Below are 24,056 nucleotides of genomic sequence, written 5' to 3'. Positions count from 1 at the left end.
GAGAACCTGGGAGGTAAGATGGCTGCAGCCCATGTGCAAGCTGCCATCAGGCTCAGAAGTTCTTTGATTTTATGTCTATTCATTGTAAGCATCCTAATACTGTATATATTCAAAGCACAGTTTTCAAATGTACCTGGAGAATAGGCTAATTCTCCATTAATTAACAGCACTTAGGGCTGAAATTACTTGGTGGATACAGTCCGCCACTGCTTAATGATGAACATTGACTGGTGTACTCGGGGCCAAGTTTCTTTAAGGCTTTAGTTTACACTAAATAATTGTTTCCTTTGTGTCTTATACATTACGCTCATTGCACAAAAATCAGAAATTACAGATAAGCAAATAAAAGAAAATAAAAGTAATGCAGAGATACCCATTTATAATTAAGTGTTAAGTGTTTTTGGACAACTATTCTCAATGAATTATGGGTTCAACTACTATATAACGCTCTGTGACAAAATGTCCAACTCAGCTGACCTCAGGTTTTCAAAAATTACATCACTTTCCAAGGAGTCACACATCACCTGCTTAACGTCCTGTTTTAAAAGTCTTTAATGAAGCTTCTAAACCAACGGTGAATGCTCTTATCTAGTAACTCACCTGCTAAATTTATCGCTAGGTCAATCACACACATCCTGTTGGTCACTAAGTGATAAAGGCAACAACGTAAATGCAGGAACAGCAGCGCCAACGACCGCTGTTTACTAAGCACTTACTGTGTGCCAGCCTTCCTGATAAGCAATTTATAAACACAAGTTTAAAAGTTTCTAAAATATTATAGAAAAGTACATCACTGTAAGAAATCAGAGTCTGGCTTTTATTTATTTCTAGAAAAATGAGCCAGCCCTAGGGTTAGTAAAATTCAAGAGAACCAGCTAGGACCGTTAGCTTGAACTGTTCTCACGTATTTATCCAGGCCCCATCAATAATGAAGCTGTCCCTCAAGGACACCAGAATACCATTTAATTCTTCTGCTACACTGCACTGAAACGCTTTGAAAAGTTCCTCTTGTTATATTATTTACCACTGTTGCATCAGCATAGTAAATCACATATGGTAGCTCTCTGCTGATAAAACAGTCAGTTTACTTTTCAGGGGACAGATTACTCACTGGTAAATCACAGCCATGGACCATTTTCATTCCAGAAGGGCAAAAAGTAAAAATTTCATCCAAGGCATGAAATTCTAATGCCACCCTTTGACCTATAATTCTACTTCAAGGAATGTAGCATAAGAAAAATATGAAAAGATGCGTGAAAGATTAAAATGTCCAACAACAGGAAGATAACATGGCCATGCAGATAGTGAAACATTATGCAGGTACGAAGTACCTTGTTTTAAAAGACTACTTCCAGACATGGGAAACGCTAGCAACAGTTTCCATGAAAAGGGCAGGTTCCCAAGCTATGTGCTATGAAATCTCAAATCTCATTTTGTGAACTGCATGTGTATGTTTGTACAGCACACATATGTGCTTATACGTATGAATACTAAAAAGATATAGCTAGAAATATTAACAGTAGGAGGTATTAATATGGGTAACTGTTACTTCCATTTTTAATTTTTTAGTGTTTTTAAAATTTCTACAATAAATACATATTCAGAAAGAAACAGACTCTTTCATACATGGATTTCTAGTATTCAGATTTTTTAAAACTTATGGACTTTTTCTTCAAAACAAGGTTAGAACTTCAAGCATCTGTTTGGATATTAATTTATTTTAAATGGTCTCACTGAAAACACAGTGGTTTGGATTTGTTTTTTTCCCCTGTGAAATGTCTTTGCTTTCTTTCATGCTGGGGTATTTAAATAGAATATGATAGGCTTTGATCAAAATTTTAAAATGACTACACATTACCAAATCTTACTAGTAATCTCTCTCCTCTTTTTCAGATTAGGCCACACAAGCAACAGTACCACTAGTGGGTTAATTTAATTCCTGTGAATCTGAATCCGATAACCTATGGCATTTATGCCAAAGTGAGGTAATTCTCAGTGGCTTGCGGCCAGTCCCTGCTGCTTTGAATCTCTGCCTAGAAGCTGGGTGACTGACAGATCTGGCTGCCTCTTCCAGAACTAGCCATCTTCAGGATTTTCAGTCGAAACGAATAAAGCCAAGAACCATAGTGTCCCAGTTCTCAGAAGTTTCTAACCTACACATTGTGTAACATCTTCAATTACTGCTGAAAAACACCAACAGAATTAGAGTAACTGTGAACTATCTGAGACACACAGGCAAAGACAAGAAGACCCGCCAGCCAGCCTGGCTCTGCAACTTCTATCTGAGCCTTTTGTTTCCTCATCCCTGAAGTGCAGGTTATAACCCCTGTTCACTGGGCGGCTGCTGGGGGTGTATCAGTCCACGGGCGGAAGGTGCAGAGCACAGTGCTTTGGCGCACAGCTCAGATCCAGGACATGGTAGAGCACTGTGTGTCATTATTTTTGGTGAGGAACCAAAACAAATTATGCTCATGCACACACTCATGCAAGCCAAAGGCTAAAAACATTAATAATTTGACAACAATCCACGGAGAAATGACAGACTTCGAGATCATTTCAAACATGCAGAGGTAAGTTAACATATTCAAATGCTACCATTTTAGGATGCTTCCTCCAAACTACATACTTCTATTAACATTCTTAAAATTGGTAAATAAGATCATGTGATGAACTGCTTCAACAAAGTGATTCCTGCAAGCCGGCTGTGCTCTTTCCTACAGCAGTGACTGCTGATATTAATTACACGTTTATGGGCAGCAGACGAACTGCACATTGTCTGGCTGGAGCACCAAACCAGATGCAGACCCCTCTCTTTCAGCATGAGTAATGGAAAGAAGGCAGCAGAATCTCATCACTCCAGGAGGCGGGGCTGGAGAACAGGGCATGAGGCACCTCATTTCCCCTTGTTCTTCGGGAAAGAAGTGAGGACTGATAATGAAACAAACCCCTGAGTACAGAGAGTCTCCAATTTCTGACCTCCTGAAATGGAACAGCAGAACTTAAGGGAGTAAAAGCAGAGTTCTACGCTGTCTGTGCTTGCATCGTCCATCCCTAACAGAGGGTCTGGAATTGAACAACTCTTAATGTTGAATAAATGATGAAGTTAATGAAGCCTCAAAGTTGAGACTGTCTATGTGAAATAGCCATGGGGGACCTGAGAGCCACAGGGATGCGCTGGATCATCCCCCGATTTCCCATTAACTGTTGAAATGTGACAACCAAAGTTTTAACTCAGCTATGAGCAAGGATGATGGGGCACTTCTGAGTCTGCTTAGAAACATGGTTTGGAACTTCATGATCTGTGATATTGCAAATCACACGTGATGACCTGTATGTCTGCTAAATCACAGTTGTGCCACACAGTCTCCTGAGAAGGAGGACGCATTTAGTGAGATGTCTGGTATAATCTCACATTACATAACGACCGCAAGTGTATATGGAATAAGTGTTTATAATGTGGATAACAACAAAGATAATAGCTAAAAGTTAGATCTTATTAAATCCAGACACCAGGGTAAGTGGCTTTTCATGTATGACTCATGAATCTTCTATACAGTTATCTGACAAGTAATATATTGTAACTACTTTATAGGTGCCGAAACTGATCTGAAGCTTACGAGGTTTACAAATACTCTCAGTTCTGCAAAAATAACAAGAGACAGAACCAAACCAAAAGTCATACCCAGAATATCTGATGTTAAAGCTTAGAGATGAATTACTGTGCTATTCTGACCAACAGGCTTCGTTTACAGCTCTTAAGACCTAAGCCTGAAATAACTGTGAATAATTGGGCATTACTGTTGTTTTAAAAAACCTTCCTGTTATCCACCTGTTGAACACTCTCTGTCAAGCATAGGCAACTATTTCTAAAACTGGTTCGGATGTGATTAAAATTTAAGTCTTGGGGTGGGGATATAGCTCAGTGGTAGAGTGCGTGCTTAACGTGCACGAGATCCCAGGTTTAATCCCCAGTACCTCCAATTTAAAGAAGAAAGAAAGAAAGAGAGAGAGAGAAAATTATTAAATTTTTTTTTAATTTGAAAAAATATAAAATTTAAGTCTTGAAGTTGTTCCTTACATCTATGCACGGAATTAGGTATTCCTTTAACTGTCTCCCTGAGTATTATTATCCAGTTGGAAACAAAAACATTCCTAGAATTACCTACTCCAAACTCTTTATTTGCTAGAACAGTTTGGGTAAAAGGAGCCTTCGTCAATGACTGAACTAAGACACACTGTGTACGAGGCTGAAGCTGTCAAGCACCCAGCATCTATCTGGATGTCCATACATGTAGACAGGGGGATATTTCTGAAAAATGAGGAAGTCTCAAAATCTCCTCCTGAGAAGAACAAGCAGTAAGCTCACTAAGGACTCCATGGAAGCTCTAAAGGTCATCTCAGATCGGCTCTGATCATCTCTTTCTGTTCTGATTAAAAATATGCTTATGGAACCATAATAATGGAAGAAGAGCTGGAGAAGAAGGCTTCGTGATTGAAAAAAAAAAAAAAAAGGCAGAAAAGGCAGGAAGAAAGCCTCAACTTTGAGGCTTTCTTGCTATTTAATCTAAAGGGATCTGAAATTCTCTGGACTTGACAGAGATGGGTCCTGGCTTCCTAGCCTTGCAGAAGACAAATGGGTCCTCGTGAGCTGATCTGGCCCCTCATGAAGCTCTGGTCTCCCCCTTTCTTGGTCGTTCTTTTTCCAGCAACAGTATACATGGGAAGGTGAGGTGTGTCGTCTGCTAGGTCAGCCTGAGGAGGCAGAATTTGATACCTGCCACTGTAATGACTGTTAACTTTCCAGCTGATCAGCAACAGTTAGGCGTGAGAAGACTGTTAGCCCCACTAAATGCCAAAGTAACCAGGAGTCTGCTATGAATAGGCAGTTTCCAAGGATTATAATTTTTGAGTCTCAGAAAATCTATACGAAGAGAACTCCTAGGTAACAAGCAAGCAGGCGTGGGGGGGGGGGAGGTGTTCACTATACATTCCTCAGACACTCTTTCAGGAGCCAAGAACTTATTCCCCCAACTACTGGGGATATTGGCTGCTGGCTGTTAAAACTCACAGATGATCCCTCTCTGGGAATCACCCTTGGGAACTACCCTCCCTCAGTGGGAGCTGCCTCACCCCAACATTACTGAGCCCCTCCCCAAGGGCAGCTCAAGTCCAAGGTCTGCAAAACAAAGGCCTCCTTTGAAACAAACTCCAAAGGGCCATCGCAGCCCCAGAGCTCCCATAGGCTTGGCTTCCCCCTTTGCCATCCTGCCTTCCTCACTCCCTCAGACGGAGGCGAGCGCTCTCCTGAGTCATCTCCCAAGATCACAAAAGCAGAAGAGCTGGGATTCAAACCCAAATCCATTTGACTCTCAGCCCTAAGTTTCTATCAATTTTATCAAGCCCTTGACTTTGATTTACAAAATACAAATCCTTATGTCTTAGCAAGACATCCAAAGTCCCTGTGTATATGACCGTCCTTTCTAGCCTCACATCCCATCACCCACTCCCATATAAACCCTGGTCCAGTCACATCAAACTCTTTCCTTTCCCTGAACATCTCATATTTCTGCTTTCCCTGCAGTAAGTTCACTGTCCTCATCTGCTTGATGACACCTTCTTTTCCTACAGATCTCACTTCAGGTGCTTCCTCCTCTGGGAAGAACTTCCTGGCCCCTCAGTAAAGTTAAGATCTCCAGCCCTCAAGTTCCTGAGGCAGGCTGTGTGTTCCCTTAACTGCTAACTATTTTAATGGATTCTTTGCAGGCAGGGACGTGTCTGTTCACTCTGCTTCCCAGCCTGGCATTTTATTGGATGGAGAAATAAATGAATTCTATGGAGGTGCTGGTCCCAGAGACCCCGGCTGAAAGGTTGCTAGCATCCCCATGACTGGGAAGCATCATTTGGCGCCAGACAAATTTGGATACACTGTGACCTTCCTGAGCATGAGGGCTAGTTTTATTTCATTGAAGCAGCCTTTCCAAGACCTAACACCACCTCCTACTCATAAAAGAAAAGATACAAAAAAACCCATTGAACCAAATGAGGTGCTGGCTGAAGGGGCCGACGTAGGAGAAAATTACTTCACTTTCACGACTCAGCCTCAACCATTTTTTAAAATCTCTATGTTTTAAAATATATATGATAGTTCTCTGCTGACTCACTTCTTAATTAATACATTCTTACTCCCAAATTTTAAAAATATCTCCTCTGTTTGAAAAATTTTTTTCTATTTAATACTTAATAGAGCAAAAGACAACTGTAGAGTTTGCTAAACTCCATTTCTAGGTCAGAAATCAACTCTTATGTGGATACATCAAACATGACTAAGGCGTTTTCCAGCTGGCTTGCGTAACACTACATCTTTGTTTAAAGGGGTCCCTTTGAAACATAAATATGTCATTAATCTACAGGGTGGTTTTCCCCCCACTTTCTAATAATTACTTACTGAACAGAAGTACAGGTGTTGGTACAGGCACCAAACACCACCAGTATGAAGCTGAGGAGGCTGGGGAAAACCCTTCTCCTATAAACATAAAAACCGAAAGCCAAGCTTACCGGGTAAGTAGCTGAACTGTCTACACAGGAAATGGTCCAATTTTGTTATTGTTCTCAACAAAAATGTCCAAATGACAACAAAAATAATTGCTGAGAGCTTGCTGATACTTGTAACAAGAAGAAGGCTTAAAAGCCCAGTTCCCTTTTTTTTTTTTTTTTAAATGGTTTTGGGAAGAAGGAAGCTCTCTGGCATGTAAGGGACTGAATTTTCTGTGCCCTATGTCACTTTCTTGCAACCTCCACTGCTAGTTTGGTGGGAGTGAGAAAAAACTGATACCATTTCCCCAAGAGAGCATCACGTCTGGTTACCTTGTCCTTCACCAGTGTCTGATCGTGTGTGAACCCAAAACACAGAATTTAAGGCTTTTCCTCTCCAGTCTGAGTTTTTGATAATTGCAGGCAAGTCCGTTCCTAAGGACAGAAGTGCAATTTGCAAGTATACCTCATTTCAAAATTCTGCTCCTATGGTTCAGGTCACAGATTCACTGATTTACAACCCTAGAAGTGTGCCTGCTCAGGTTCAACTTTTTATCCCGTGTCTTTAAAATATCTGTTCATTGACTGATTTTTTTTTTTTTAACCTAATATGTACTGAATACAATTACGTAAGGAAGGCACCAGACCCTCCTCCGTCTCGGGTGTGGGCCAAGTGGTCACAGGGATGCACACTCTGGCAGGATGGGCGGAGTGTACCTTTTTAAACATCCTGGTGGAATCCTCACTTATCTGCATGAACCGCATAATCACATTGTTCAGGTAGATGTCGCTCAAGGTGGCATGGTCTTTGCTTTCTCTCCTCACTTGGTTCAGAAGCAAATACCAGCAGTTCACTGGAGACAACAAGTTCTGGTCTTTCCTAAGAAGTGAAGAAAAGAGAGAATTACCATCAATTTCAAAGCCGCCCCAAGCAGCTGAGGGAAGTCACCAAAGCAAATCAGGAGCCACAACAGACCAGCATTGTCCCTGTTCTTTCTATTCAGGGCATCGCTCAAAGCAAGACACTCGACAGCCAGCAGAGCAGCCCTCCAGGCCGGGGTGGCGCCGAGCCAGCCATTCCCCAGGCTTGGAAGAAAACACTTGGACCAAGAACACCAGTCAAAACCACACTCCCGACAAGGGCCACGGGACCCTCACATACATAGCACTCAGGCAGGCGTTCAGCTTTAAACACCCCATTGAAGAAAGCAGTTTATGTTTACATAAAAACCTATTGACTACTGTCTCAGAGACAGACTGTGGTTTGCCACTGAATACAAAGCCTGCTTTGAATGTCCCGTCTGTTGTTGGAAGAGAGGTTTGGCTAGGTACACTTTCCATGGAACATAAATTTGAGGATGATTGATTAATCCCTTGATGTATAACCTCCAGCCTCCCCAAAAGTGTTCCCGGGAATCAGAACTTTATAGCCATTGTCTCAAGGCTTGTGAACAGAGCCAAGACATTTACTGGCTTATGACTTGTCCCGTTGTCCTTTTGAAACCCATTACGCTGTTTCAGATTTGTAACTGCTCCTTGCTTTATTCGAGAAAATAAAGTGGGTATAAATCACAAAAGATGACATGAAAAAAATCTTAAAGAAAAACTCCAAACAAAAGCAGTGACCAACTGGGATATTACTGGTTTAAAAAAAAAAAACAAAAAGTAGGGTTTTTTTTTTTTGTTTGTTTTTTACTTTAAAACCTAACTCTACAGTGGCAAAACTCAGGGACACAAGTGCTATTTTATCAGACGTTATCCTCCTATTATTCATGAGCATTTACGATTCTGAGTATTAATGAAATTAGGGGAAAAAATTATTAAATAAGGTCTTTCACAGCCTTTAAGTTCCTCAGATTCAAGATGCAACACTGTATCAAGTCAAATCCTTCTCTAGAAGAGAAAGAAGAAACAGGAACGGCTATCGGGGCAGAAAGCCCTGATCGAGGGTCTGAGCACCAGCATCCCTCAGAGAAGCCACCCATTCTCCCAGCCAGCACATGAAGAACTACAGCTCTGCCCAGAGAAGCCTCCTTTTCTCCCAGAGCCATCGGGCGAGGCGCAGTAGTTCTACGGCAGAATATTGAAGCCTTTTAGTAGAAAGGCTTTCTATTACATTCTCCAGCTGCCCAGCCCAAGAGGTAAATGCTACCTTATACTAACTTTTATTTGCCTCTTTCATGCTGAGGGAACCCATAAATTCTTTGAGAACATTTCACACTTGTTTGTATCCTCAGTGCCTTGCCCATGGTCAGAATTAAATAAACATTATTTCATTCATTGAATAAACACTTATTATTGCCTTAATAGTAAGTGGTAACAGTACAACAACAACAACAATAATAGCGGCAGCTGTCACTTACTGAGTGCTGACTCAGGTCAGTGGGAGCACACAAGCCAAGGGTGTGGAATATGGGTCGAGCCTGCTCAGGTTCAAATCCCACAGCTGCTACTTCCCAGCCACGTGATTTTGGCCAAATTATTTAAACCTCTCTGTGCCTCCATTACTTCATTTGTAAAATAACAGTCATAAGATCATGAGAATTGTTTGAGTTAATATTTATGTATTTTTTAAGGCAGACTAGAATGCCTTAGATCCACAGTAAGTGCTCTGTAAAGTTAGTGATTGCTCTCTAGTGTCTGGTCTGAAGACTCTACACACCTTAACTCTACATAATCTTTACCACCACAATTCAAGGTAGAGAGGCCTTATATCCCCTCCACCAATGAGAGAACTTAAGCTTAGCAAGGCACAGTGATTTGCTCAAGACCAAAACTAGCATCAGAGAGTCTGAGTCCAGGGAGGCTGATCCAAGCCTTGGTCTTTCCACCACGCAGGGGCAACTTTAGGCCAAGGATTATCTTACACAACAAGCACCCCAAAACTGAGTAAGAGCTAGACTCCACAGCCCAGCTTAGAAGATTGGTAAAGTTACAGTCCTAAAGATTGAACATCTGTTTCATGAAGAGGAGGAATACCCCCATGTCAGCTGTTAGTCACATCAAAGATTTGTCATGTTTCTCATTTAATGGTCATAAAATCTTGTAATTTAGGAAACCAAGGCTCAGAAAGGTTAAGCAACTTGACCAAAGTCACACAGCAGAGCTGGTATTCAAACCAGGTGTCTGACTCTCTTGATTTTTTTTCCCTAGTCCTGGTCTGTCCTTCTGGTAGACTTATTATCTTCTCTTCAGTCCTGTAGTCATTAATAAACTTACTCAAGTCAAAGAAAATTCCAAGCTGCTCACCTTTCAAAGAAAACTAGTGAACAAACCAGAGGAAACAAAAAATGTCATACCACAATAAAGGTGTTTAAAAAAAAAAAGTGGCAGCTGGATTCACTCGGGGATCGGACTTAGGTGCACGGGCCCATGAACGTTTTCAGTTCACAAGGGATTGCCAAGTGCAGAACACAGAAGGAGACATTCAAAAATATTTACTGAATGGATGAGTGGGCTGTCTTCTTATTTGCAATCACTTTAAAAAAGGGACAGTTTCTATAACGGCAGGTTCTAGTACTGGCTCCAGTCTCTGTCAAGTACATTTGATGTTTGTTCATCCTGGGAACCATCACTAAGATTTATTTCTATGCTGGACCAACACGAGGCTAAAGTTATCCAAATAAAAAAAAAAAAGTATTCCTTATCCAGAATAGTTCTGCATTTGCTTCTGCAAAAGGACTCCAACTTTTTTTCCTGCAAAAGTTCCTCTTTTTTTTTATGATGAGAAGGTTTTTAAAACAATTTTTTTATTGAAGTATAGTTCATGTGCAACATTATATAAGTATTAAGTGTACAATACCATGATTCATAATTTTTAAAGGTTATACTCTATTCAAAGTTGTTATAAAATATTGGCTATACTCCCTGTGTTGTACAATATATCTTTGTAGTTTATTTACTTTATACATACTTTGTACCTCTTAATCCCCTACCTCTATATTGCTTGTGCCCCCTTCCCTCTCCCCACTGGTAACCACTAGTTTGTTCTCTGTATCTGTGAGTTTACTTCTTTGTTAAATTCACCGGCTTGCTGTATTTTTTAGATTCCACATATAAGTGATATATCATACAGTATTTGTCTTTCTCTGTCTGACTTATTTCACTTAGCATAATGCCCTGTAAGTCCATCCAGGTTGAAGCAAGTGACAAAATTTCATTCCTTTTTATGACCAAGTAGTATTTCATTGTGTGCATATATATGGGTGTGTATATATGTATAACTATGCCACATCTTCTTTATCCATTCATCTGTCAGTGGACACTTAGGCTGCTTCCAGATCTTGGCAATTATAATTAATGCTGCCAGGAACATTACAATACAGTTGTCTTTTTGAATTCGTGTTTTTATTTTTTTCTGATAAATAGTAGTGGAACTGCCAAAGAGGAAATGCAGATGGCCAACAGGCACATGAAAAGATGCTCAACATCGCTAATCACCAGGGATACGCAAATCAAAACCACAATGAGCTATCACCTCACATCTGTCAGAATGGCTACCACCAAAAAAACCCACAAATGGTAGAGGGAGAGTATAGCTCAGTGGTAGAGTGTGTGCTTAGCATGCACGAGGTCCTGGGTTCAATCCCCAATGTCTCCATTAAATAAATAAACAAACCTAATTATCTCTCCCACTTAAAAAAAAAGGGGGGGGGGAATAAAAAGACCACAAATAACGAATGATGGCGAAGATGTGGAGAAAAGGGAACCCTCCTACCCTCTTGGTGGGAATGTAAATTGGTGCAGCCGCTGTGGAAAACAGTATGCAGGTTCCTCAGAAAAACTACTCTACTTCTTACGTGGGCTCCAAGGCCACAGAAGGGTGTAAAATGAAATTGCAAAGCCCATGGTGAAGGCCAAGATGGGCCCCTCTGCAGCCCCGTTCCATCTGGAGCCCGGGGTTGCTGCCCCCTGTGCGGGCAGGCAGGGGGTGTCCTGTTCTACTGCCTCACCGAGCTGGTAGTTGTGCCGCTTCTGGCTCTAGGCTGGGATGCAGCACAACAGGACTCATGGTGAGGCGGTCAAGTCCTCACTCCCAACTCCCTACCCTGCACGGGCCTCATCTTCTGGCCCCACATGAGACTAAAGCGTGATTCAACCACCACTGAAGTTTTCAGTTCCCTTTTCCTTTTCTGGCCCTTGGAAATTTCCCTTACATTCCTATGAATTCAGTTATACATTTAAAATGATGTCTAGGCTATATGTCAGTCAGCATTTTGGGGACTTCTGTCACAGAAAAAATTTTCGGATTATCTAGTTGGTTGTATTTCCAGAAATCAGAGGCTGGGCTGTCTCTTTAATATCTCCTAAACAAGTCTATTCCTTTCTCCCTGCAGCCTTGCTAGTTTATGTCATTGTGATTACAGCACTCTACCTGGTCTCCCCTCCCTTAATGATATCCTCCTCCAGTCCACCATCCTGTCATCATTTTAAAATGCAGGTCTGAGCTGGTCATCCTTCTGCTTAAAACTCTCCAAAGGCTCCTCAAGCCCTCAGGATAAAGCCCGAACATCCTGGTAGGATCTATAGGCCTCAACTAGCCCTTCAGGTCTTCATTTATCTACCACCTCTTCCAAGGCCTTTTCTGGACCTTCCCATCCCCACCTCCATGATAGAATGGATTTCCGTCAGGTGTGTCCATGGCCTCCTGCACTCGTCCCTGTCAGCATGCTTGTGTACTCAACTGGCATTGTCTCTCAGATTTAAATTCTAGAGTTCATTTCATTATCAGAGAAACCTGCACGTATTTTTTTTTTAATTTTTATTTTTAAACCAGTGACCCTTGAACAGGGGTTTGAACGGTGCAGGTCCATTTATATGCAGATTTCTTTTTCAATAAATATAAGGCAAGTGTTTTCATTTTACAGATTTTAAAAGTAACTAGGCATGGGGGAAAGTTTGTATTCGATTAGAGATCACCATATGTAGAATCCAAAGAATTTGAGTTTGAGTCCTGATTCTATCCACAACCATTTCATTTAGGTGGGTCATGTATCAATTCCTTAGATTTTGAAGCAAAGATAGCAGTATGTGGATTTTTGACTATACAGGGGATAGGTGCCCCTAACCCCTGTGTTGTTCAAGGGTCAACTGTGCAATTAATGTAAGGATTAATTAAAGCTAGACCATAAGCATTTTACCAAAGGCCCTTGTCAGTCTCAGTTGCAATGACCACAAACATGATGGGGGGAGCAGGAAAGTGTGTGTAATCAGAAGCAACTCTCACTACTTGTTTTCATGTCACATCACTGAAGAATCAGCTATTTGAAATCTGCCCATCCAAGTATCTACCTGTAGTAGATGTCAACTCCTAGTGTATTTATTGGAAAGAGAAACATATCAAGAGAATACTATTCATTTAAAATGTAAAGGGGGTGGGGAGGGATAAATTGGGAGTTTGAAATGTGCACCTCTCGGGGAGGGATGGAAATGTTAGGCATCTGGATTGTGGTGGTGGCTTCATAGGTGTACACATCTATCAAGATTCATCAAATCGCACATCTGAAATACGTGTAGCTTACTGTAAACAGAAATCATACCACAATAAAGTTGTTTAAAAAAAGTAATGAATTTATGCTCATAAATTATAAATCCAGAGGGTTGCTTTTATCTCCAGGAATATACCAATCAACATCTTTTCAGACAAAAATAGAAAATTCTAAGACCAGTAATGGGTGATTAAAAAGATAGGGTATCATCTCGGAAAGATGAAGTGGAGTCAAGTCTCTCTTACTTGTACTGTTGATGATCCTTAGTGCTTCTTGTTTTTGCCATGAACCTTTCTGCTAACTTTTCTAGGTTCCGAGAATATTCTGTCTCAATTTCAGCTTTTTTCCGGAAGAAATCTTGCAGGTCCTGGAGAAGTTGAACTCGTATCTCTGTCTGCTGCTCCAGGCATTTTTGTTGCTCTACCAGTTGAGCTCGAATTTCTAAGAAGAGAAGAGAAACCATTTGATGCTTTTATGAAAATTACTGAGGTGTGCTGGAATGGGCAAGGTAAAAATAATTTAGCTCTGTATTGGACCTTTATGATGCTACTGTGTTCAGGCTGGTTCCCTAAATAAGATATCTGCTGATCCTTTAAAAGAATGAGATACACCTCAGGAAAGAATGTAATAAATTAGAATAGAAATGTGGGTTATATGTGCAATGCCACAAACATGCATGGGGTCATGAGGGAAGAAATTAAAGCCTTTCAGATAATAGTTCATAACACATAACATCTTTGGGTAGCTGATTCCACTGTAGTTCTCCTTCTTTTTTTTTAAACAGCATTCTACCTCAACTAGCCTTTTTGAGTCTGAATGACAATGAAGTGAGCATCATTTCTTCCAGACTTCTAAACCACCACACATTTGCCAGTTGGCACTTACAAACACTGACATCTGGTAATTTTTATTTAGTGCATGAATTTCCAGTTTGTAGAATACAGTTTCACGGTTTATAGGAATGCCACGCCTCAACATAACTTCTTTCTATATCCAAATAATCCAACCATAATGGGGAATCCTTGGACGCCACTTCATTATTCTGATCACAACATCAAGAGCTCTTCACTTGGCTTTCACTTTTCCCACATCGTTCAGACGAACAAAGCATTATCAACCCATATCGACCTGAAGAGAATCCTCTGACAATTTTAATACATCAGGAACAATGGAGGTTACTCACTTAGAGATTTAGTAGAAACACAAAAGTAAAAGTGTGTCACACAAAACTATCTGTAAGTGACTGTAACAATAAACCATGTGTGTTTTGGAAAATGATATGGTAATTAACAACTACTAATTTTGTTTTTGTTGTAAGACTCAGGGCTAACCTCCAAAGACAAGAACATTCGTACTGGAAAACTTCATTTCATCTTTCCCAGGGCCAGTGCGTAGTCCCTACAAGTGAGGGCTGAATCTAGGTTAGTGGAGTTAAGAGAAATCAAAGTGCAAGTAACACCTCAATTTCTTCCCATTCTTCTTCCACAGAGAAAGACTGAGGGGACAATACATACAAAGGAGATAACAGTAACTATGAAACAAGGTCTCTGCTCTCAATAAGGCCATGTTCCAGGCAACACTTTTTTGAGGGAGTCCTGGGGAAAGATGGGAAAGCAATTCTCAAATGTTCTCTCTTGGTTTCTCCACTGCTAGACTGGGGGATCCTATTATTAATCTCATAAAAGTGTGGTGAACACCATAATGGAGACATTGTTAGAGGCTTTTAACTACCACGAGCGGCATCTGAGTTTTAGTCAATCAAAGTGTTTTCCACTACAGTATTACAATCAGCATGTCTGCCAAACTCTTTCTCCCACCAATACAGACCTGTTTTTGTTCCATAAAGAAAAAAAAAAATCAAGGGTGGGGGTATTTCTCACTCAGGAATATCAGCAAGTCTTTCAAGATGAAGTAATTTTAGCACATCTTGCAGTGCTAAGTGAAAACAAAAATTGTCTTAGGCTGCCAACTAGTTGTTTTGTTTTGTTTTGTTTTGTTTTGTTTTAGGGGTGAGTGGGTTGGAATTTTTTTTTTTTAAGATACCTTAGTGCCAAATAAGAAATAAAAGCAGCTGAGAGTAAAAATCTCATCAGAAGTACACAAAAATTACATCAGCTTCCTTCTTGGATCTCATTCTTAGATTTTTCTTTTCCTTTAGGGTTTAAAATAGAACTAGAAAGTTTTGAGAAGGAGCACTCTACTGTAAAGAGTTAAAATTCCAACCTCATATTGCAGGGAGTAACTGTTACTTCCAGTTATCAGTAATTTTCCAGTCAAAATAGGATACCAGCAACATTTTCAATTGTGAAAAAGTGGAGGGATGGAACCGAGAGAAAAAGTATGCTCCAGAAACTGGATAAGAACCTGTGTGATAACTTTTTAATTCAGAAAAGTTGAGGACAAATGAGGAAAAAATTACAAGGAAAGAAATTCAATATACAAGGACTATAATAAGAAATGTTTTGTTAGGAAGAGAAAATCTTTGGATTCTTTATACTACACCAGAGCTGTCAGACAGCACAATTCGGCAGGTCACCTCCCTGGACATGTGCTGTACTTCTGTTAATATAACCTCACTAGATTTGAGTTAACTTAATACAGCACCATGTTTGAAAGACTTTCAAAGATTTTTTAAACAAATGAGTACAATAAATGCTTGGTCATATGAATGTTGGTCCACTGCTCAGAACAGGTAAGAAGCCTGTGGTGCCCTGGCCCTACACTCCATCAATCCTGTGATGGGACCACAGGTGACTGTTAGTTTTCAGGTATTAGTACTGCCTGGTTTTATGGCTTTTGTTTTTCTTTCTTTTTCAGATCCAAGCTTCATTCAGTTTACTTGAGCCATTACTAACCTCCTGTTTTGTGTAAGGCAGGGTCTTAGGCACTGGAACTAAAAAAAAACTGTTAGACACAGCTCCTGTTGGTAGGGAAGACAAATCCTAAGTGATAATATCAATATACTGCACTAGGAAGCTATGGAAAGATGGACTGGGCAAGACGGTAGAAGAGCTTGGAAGACGTCATACCCTGCAGGATACATAGGTTAGAAGATACAAAGTTGTAACCACAGAGAATAAGAGAAAATATTTGCAAATCATATATCAAATAAGGAACTTGTATCTAGAGTAAAGAACGCTTACAACTCAATAATAAAAACAGAAATAACCCAATTTTTATAATGGGCAATGGATCTCAATAGACATCTCCCAGAAGAGGATATACAAATGGCTAATAGCACATGAAAAGCGGTTCAAATCATTAGGCGTCAGGAAGCTGCCTATCAAAAGCACAACAAGATAGTGCTTCACACCCACTAGGACGGCTATAATCAAAAAGAATGAACAAGCACCGGTGAGGGTGCAGAGAAATCGGAACCCGCATACACTGCTGTATATGTATGTAATGTATGTAATAGGAATGTAAAATGGTACAGCCACTTTGGAAAACAATCTGAGAATTCCTTAAAACATTAACACAGACTTAGCAAATCCACTCCGAGGTATATTATCCAAGAGAAAACCTATTTCCACACAGAAACATAGAGACAAATATTTATGGCCAGCGTGATTCAGTAACAGCTGAAAAGTGGAAATAACCTAAATGTTCACTAATAGGGAACAGAAAAACAAAAGGAAGGTACAGCCATACAATGGAATATTCACCCATAAAAAGAGATAACATACTGATTCAGGCTTATATTGAAAATATAAGCTTAGTGAAAGAAATTAGTCACTAATGGAAAGTGTGATTACATTAATGCGAAACGTCCAAAAGAGACTAATTCACCGAAACAGAAAGCAGAGGAGGAGTTGCTGACAAGGGCTGGAGGAGCTGGAGTAAACGGGAAGTGACTGCTAAGGAGTGCAGGATTTTTCTTTTTTTTGGTGGCAGCAGTGGGGTGGTGATGAAAAAGTTCTAAGTGATTGTGGTGATAGTTACAAAACAGTGAATACACTAAAAATCAGTGAATGGTACCCTTTAAACGGGTATGTTGAATGACATGTGATTTATATCCCAATATAGCTGTTATACAAAATATCACAATTCCATGAAATTTTGACTGAGACATTTCTGAGTGGTAAATAAAGGTCGTAACAACAAAATAACTCTACACATTTCCATGCCTAGTACTTTTTAGCAGTTTATCAAATTAGACCACACAAGGGCAAGCACTTTAAAAGTCTTCATAAAATGGCTCTGGCTTCAATATTTTCACTTCATCCTGAATTTATCTGTGAGCCACAATAGTAAATCTAATTATGGGCTAATTTGTGCATGAATTATTACAATTTCTAATGGTATAGGAAAGATTAACCTAGTAGAACATTAGGAGGGGCTTATCAACATGACTCCCAGACAAGTGCACAAAACAGAGCCATCTCTTCCAGGCAGAAAAACACCGTGTCCAAGGGGGCTCTAAGCAGCCATTATTTAAGTTGAGGGCAGGACCTGCTAAATACTAATAATGGCCATTTTAACGGGGCTAAAATTTACTGGGTTTTTTTTTATGACTGTTGTTTCATTTCTGTTCTGCCAGAGCACCACCACAGTATAAGTCAACATCAATAATCCAACAAGAATAATACACATAAGAATGTGTTTTCAAACTACTCAATTAACTTGTTTTTTTTTAAAGTGGAAATAGTCCCTCTAAGCTATAAAAATCTGCTGACTCACAGTTACCAAATAAAACGGAATTGCCTAGGATAAGAGGAAACGAGGCTTTTCTTGCTCTGATAAAGGGAAGTCCTAACCCTTAAAATAAATTTGTGTGAAACCACAGAGCAATGCATATTTCAATGAAAGACTGAGACCAGACTGGGCTGTTTCTCTAATATGTTACTGTCTGATTAGGACCAGGACATAAAACTGACAGACTGGGTGATACTTGTGACCATCTAGCGAATAGGAACGCAGTAACACGTTTAAAACATCACAAACCATCTCAATTATTTCATGGTCTTGCTTGGTCAGAAATTTTCCTAATGATAGGCAAAAAGCCTACATTCTCTGTGGGCTTATCAGCACCTTCACCCAAGGGATATAAGGAATTTTCTCAAATGACAGGTGAGAACCCCTGGAATGTCTCTGAAGAGAAGAACCCAATTAGACTCTAACTGGTTCCATCAACTGTTCACATAACCACTGCTCACGTGAGTATTTATACAGCCTCGCAGCTGCTGATTAGCTTAACACTAGGTGCAAACTTTTGTGAAATATGCTTAAAAAACCTAAAAAGGCTAGAAATTTGTAGCAAAAATATTCCATAAATGCCACCTTTGTTTTGTGTGTGTGTGAACAGACTGGATACACAAAGGCCATTTCTTCATTTCACTAGAAATCTGAAGCCAACATTTATGCTTCTCTTGCACTCTGCACCGTTAAGGACCCGGGTTGGAGTTACGGTGTCACCTGTCACAAGCCACGCGACATGGGGCAAGTGGCCTAACATCTCGCAGTTTCATCCCGTAAAGTAAGAAGAGCTCCACCTCACGAGGCTGTGGTGAGAGAACTAAATGAGACAGTATAGGTGAAAAGCACGTCGCCAGCCGCCAGCCGCCGTGAAACAGATGGAGATGTGATTATTACGAGTATCAGCAGGCTTTCATTAGAAAAATATTTATCGACTATTTCCTTGTGCCAGACTCCCTTCTAGTGGCTCTAAATAACAGACTGGAAGTCACGGGCCCCATCCTCAGCGAGGAGACAGCCAGCGCACACAGATGGTGAGAGCTAGTGACCTTCAGGGCCTTGCTTTACTAATGTCGAGGAGCAATGGGAGGCTGGGGGTGGGGGGAGCATGCATGGTTGCGCCAAGTGGCGAGCACTGAGGTGGTCCTGAGGTGGACCTAGCAGTGTGCTGGCGGACACAAAAGGGAAGGGTATCCCAAGCTGAAGAAACATCTTCAGCACACGCAGGAGGAGAGAACAGAGGCGCTATAACAAGTGCCTCTCTGTGCGAATAGCTAACTTCAGCTGGGTGACGGGTCTAGCCATGTTAGGTTGGACAGGACCCCACATGGCAGGCTAAGGAGTAAAAAATGTTACCTGTTAGGTCAGTTTCCCCAAGTAGCTTGATGGTAAGAACTACCTGGGGTGCTTACTAAAAATAGCTGTGTCCAGGTCCCTCAGCAGGCTATTTTTATTTTTATTTATTTTGGTTTGTGGACCTGGAACAGAGGTGTTTAATTAAGTACCCAGGTGAATCCTATCTCTGTGCAACTGTAGGAAACACCAGTGGGGAGGAACTGGACAATTTGGAACAAGGAAGACACATAATCAGATTTGCATTCCAGAAAAATCACGCAAATAAATGAATAAATAAGTGAAATGAAAGGCTAAGCACCCCACACCTCAAGGACCAGTTTCTTTCTAAGCTATAGGGCTCCTCGTCTGGATTACGAATTATTGGGCAGAGCAAACCACCATCCACCAACAAAAACCCTCCCAAGATGAGTGGTATCCACGTTTTTCTCTGCCTGAGCCTATTATTTTAGTTAGTTTGGAATCACTCATTTCTGTCATCTGGCATGGAACTAAGGAGTGTTTCCACATTATCGGTTATTGGAGTAGAAGCTGACTGTCAACCATACTGTGGAGAAAAGCTTTAGAGCTGGGCTCCCCAATATGCAGCCACTTGTCACATCAAGCACCTCAAATGTGGCCGGTCCCAACTGAGAGGTGCTGTCAGTGTAAAATACACATGAGATTTCAAAATTTTAGTGTGTGTGTGTGTGTGTGTGTGTGTGTGTGTGTAAGAATGTAAAAGTGTCTCATTAATAGTTTTTATATTAATGTTAGAATTTAAAATTTTAGAAATGTTGGGTTATATAAAGATACTATTCAAACTAATTTCACCCGTTCCTCTCTTTTTTAATGTGGCTGCTAAAAAAAAGATTTTAAATTGAAAATGTGGCTCATCTGTAGGACAAACCTCCTCTAGTACATGAGTGAATTTGCAGCTGGTTGCCTCCTAAGTGAAGTCTGAAATGTGGCATTCCCAACAGGAAAGGTCTTTGAAAGAGTTAGCGGACTTGACCAGAAGACTTACGCACAAAGTGAACATGGGGTAGAAAACAGAGTATCAGGACACCGGTTCCAGTTAGAAGTGTGACCTTTGGAGGAGTAACTATCTCTGTGGAACTCATGTTTCCTCACCTGCACAATGATCACTAATCACAATGGCCATATTGCCCTCCCAGAGGCAAGAGGCGGCTTCAGTGAGATGAGAGATAGACAGGCTTTCTCACCATGTCAAGCACTGTATTGGCCAGTTGTCATGCAATGTGGTTTGAGAAAAGAAAAACACAAGTTCTAAATTTGATGGTCTTGACTGCACAGACTAAAGGACTTTCAGAAAAGAAAAGATCACGGGCCAGCTGGGGTCATCACCAGTGATACCCTCAGGGGTGTTTGGCCCTGCACTGCCTTTAAAGGAGACGTAGCATTTGGAAAGATGTGCAAATTCGGGGAGTGGAAAAGAAGTTCCTTAAATAAACTAAAAATGATCATTCTTGATACTCCGGCCCAGAAGAATAAGGGTCTGGGGAAGGGCGTTCAGGGTGGATCAAGGTTACTGCCTCATGGAAAATCTAACTCCTTAAAGTCTTTTTCTACTTCCGAATCATGGTGTCACCAACAACTTATGCAAACTAACTAGCACAGACATATATGAAATCAGATGGTTTCCATTCTAAGCTCGAATCACGGCTTCATCCTAGAACTCCGGGGGAAGCAGGGTGATGATAAAAGCTTTGGGAATAAAATAAGGTAAGAGACCGCCCTCTCAGCACAGTCAGTCCTCACTGTACAGATGTGACAGTGAAGCCAGCATTACAACACTTCTGACACCGGAAGAGAGGCTGCATCCATTTTCCTAAGTTTTCATAATAATATTTTCATTTGGAATTACATTTACTTCAGTATTATTTTAGAATAAAAGCTTACTACAGAAGCATCAGTTTTCATAGCTTTTGAAAGCCAAAAATTAAATGTTGGCCTAGATAACATTTTCAGATAAAGTATGGAAAACAAATTTGTACTTTTTTTTTTTTAATCCCAGATGAAAGCTAGCCAGGGTAAAAGGCAGTAAATTAAGGTGATCAATTATTGCAGCTGAACTACACTGGAGAAGAGGCCAGCTGAAGGAAGCACAGAGCGGAATGACTAACTTTTGTGCTTTTATTTAGAACGCACAAGAGGCAAGATTTTATTAACTTCCCCATAATTAAGCAAAGACATTTCAGAGCGTACTAGAAGATTGATTTTTACTACCAGAAAAAGACAGTGTGTGGGAATCATTGATCTGTAGAGAGTACAAAGATTTACATTTTGGAATGGCTGTGTCGCTGACAAAAGTTCAAGGCATTCTCTAAATGTTTACTTTCTTTCCTGATATAGTTGAACACAGAATCTCATGGAGTAAACATAAAATTTTACACACCTTTTTCTCTAAATAAATTTTGAGGACGAAAGAAACGTCTGTAAACTAGTTTAAATCTTTTGTACTTGAATTAACAGCAAATTGATGCTTTTTCAAATTGAGGCTATTTCCCTGATTGCAGTAATTACAATTTTAAAGTGTCTACTAGAACACAGTTTAACCTCCCAAGCAATTTACCATTTACAACAAACAGGAGAATATTTACTCAGTTCCTACTACGTTCCAGATCCTGTGATGAATACTTGATGTAGCTTAGCTCACGTAATTCTTACAGCAATCCTCTTATGTAATGCTTCCATGACATACATGAGGAAATCAAAGCACAGGAAGTTAAGTATTATGTCCAAAGTCATACAATTAATAAGTACTAGAGCTCAGATTCTGAAGTTCATGATGCAAAATTATGATGTCCAACAATTACACATAGTGTGCAATTACACAAAGCAAGCCTAGCCTTTGAGATAATTTGTTGGAATGTATATAGAGGCTGTGTATTTAACTATTTATGTATCAGATAAAAGTTTAAGCGCCAAATGTCTAGCATCATATAGAAAAGTAATGATTGCATGTCTATCATTTACTTAAAGAAAGCCAAAAGACCCCCTACAACACACAAAAAATCTAATATTTTACAAAAACTAGCTAAGCGGCTAATGCTAATTCCTAAATGTCATGGCTTTACAGGAAACAATGTATTTAGGTCAATTGCTTTTGTTTAAAATCGTTATTGAGCTACAGCTATTATATTGCAATTACTATAGAACTGTGAACTCTACAGATTGTGAGTCCCTTAAATGCAAATACCATGTGTAAATTTCCATATAGCACATAATAGTAACTATCTCTGATGAACGTTTGCTTCAGTAAAGGTAATAGGTTATTATGCTTAATTATGCACAGTTGGACATAGGACTCAAATTTTACTCATTCATAAAATGGGTTTCCATTTCCCTCTCCTTGAAACCCACCACCCCATCACTTCACCTTTTCATTCTTTGCTCCATGTGGTCCTGCTGGCATCCAGCCCTACAAGGTTTCCCCCATACACAATGCTCTACACAGTCATTAGCAGAAAAGAAATCCAGTTAAATCCATTGAATGTCATGTTTTAAACATTTCTCAATTAAATGTACCTTTTATATGTCCGCTTCTACCACAGAAAACCATCGTCCAGGAAAACAACAAAGGAAACACTCACCACTTCACCTAACTTTCTTCAGACTTTTATTAGAGACTTTGACTGGATGGCTACTGGCAACTTGATACCTTATTTTATTTAACTACAGTTCAATAAACGAGAGTTCCAATAACCTCTAGCTCCCAGTGAACGACCTGAACACTGGCTCAGGAGCTGATATAAGGAAACCAGAAAGTAGTCTAGTCACACCTGGGCTTCCTTAACATTCATTTTACAGCTGAAAGACACAATTCTGGATCAATGAATAAATACCTTTCTATCCTAGGCCACAAAATCATTAAAGAGATGGCAATTTAAAAAATCATACATATATATATATATATATCTCCATATATGTATATATTACATATATACACATATTAAGTGTATACCTTTAAAGGTTTTTCAGGCCTAAGCAAATACTCTATACTAACCATCTTCTTAAAATGTCAAAATTAATAATTCTCTTCATTTTATCTCTTCAAAGTACCAAAGAAAAAGTACAATTTGATAGACAACCTATGTATTAAAAGTTAACACTCTTCTACTTTATCCTCAGATAAAAGCCAAACTCTATAGTACAAGTTACTTCTGGTTTTGCACCAACACTCAACATTTACCCACATAATCTGCAGAAGCTGAATCCAACAATGCTCTCTCATTGTCTGCTCAACAAGCAAATGAGAGAGCACAAAAATGCTTACCCTTCTGACAAACATTTACTGAGTATCTTTCAGGTGCTGGGTCTTGGAGGAAAAAAAAGAGAAATCCATTCCTTTTTGTCCCCAGGGCCTCCCAAGCTAGCTTCTGGTCTAGGACATGGGAATAAGTAACTGCTATTTATTTATTTTTTTAACTGTTTTTAATATAACTATCACCATCTACAATGCAATGCTGTAAGCCTATAATGGAAGTGTGAGGAAGGTGCTGTGAGAACATATAGGAAGGAACAATAAATGATGCCCAGGTAAATCAGGGGAGGCTCTGAGGTGACACTGGAGCCAGCAGTTAAGGAGAACTGTGTCAAGCTGGGGGTGGGGGTAGGGGTGGGAAGGGTATTATGGGCAAAACGAGTAGCTGGTTCAAAGGCCCCAGGGTATGAGTGTCTGGAGAGTTAGGCTGTTACAAGGATGCCAATTTGTTCCATATTGCAGGGTGATAAGGTAGGCAGAGGCTGGACCAATTATTAGGAGATTTAAAAGTAAATATTCTATATGATAAGTGATGTTATCCTTACCCAGATCTATTCACTTATTATAGGGATTGTGTCAATTTATTTATTTAACAAGTTAAAAACAAATGCATATCCTCCCCCTCGACCACCACCTGGGGATGTAACGTACAGCACAGGGAACAGGCAAATTACACTGTAATAACTTTGCATGGTGACAAATGGGTACTAGACTTATTGTGG

General features: G+C 40.0%; 1 protein-coding gene across 1 annotated transcript in view; it reads right to left on the bottom strand.

Moving 5' to 3' along the window:
* The window catches only part of SRGAP1 (SLIT-ROBO Rho GTPase activating protein 1), a 250,031-nt gene that overhangs the window by 114,644 nt on the left and 111,331 nt on the right, over positions 1 to 24,056 (bottom strand). Inside the window, 2 exon segments of the mRNA XM_006192367.3 lie at positions 7,249 to 7,411; positions 13,265 to 13,460. Of these exon segments, the coding sequence (XP_006192429.1) occupies positions 7,249 to 7,411; positions 13,265 to 13,460 (359 nt within the window).

Source organism: Camelus ferus, chromosome 12, assembly GCF_009834535.1.
Source record: "Camelus ferus isolate YT-003-E chromosome 12, BCGSAC_Cfer_1.0, whole genome shotgun sequence".
In the NCBI taxonomy this organism is placed as follows: Eukaryota; Metazoa; Chordata; class Mammalia; order Artiodactyla; family Camelidae; genus Camelus; species Camelus ferus.
Note: the sequence above shows the minus strand (reverse complement) of the source record. Positions and strands in the feature narration are given on the sequence as shown.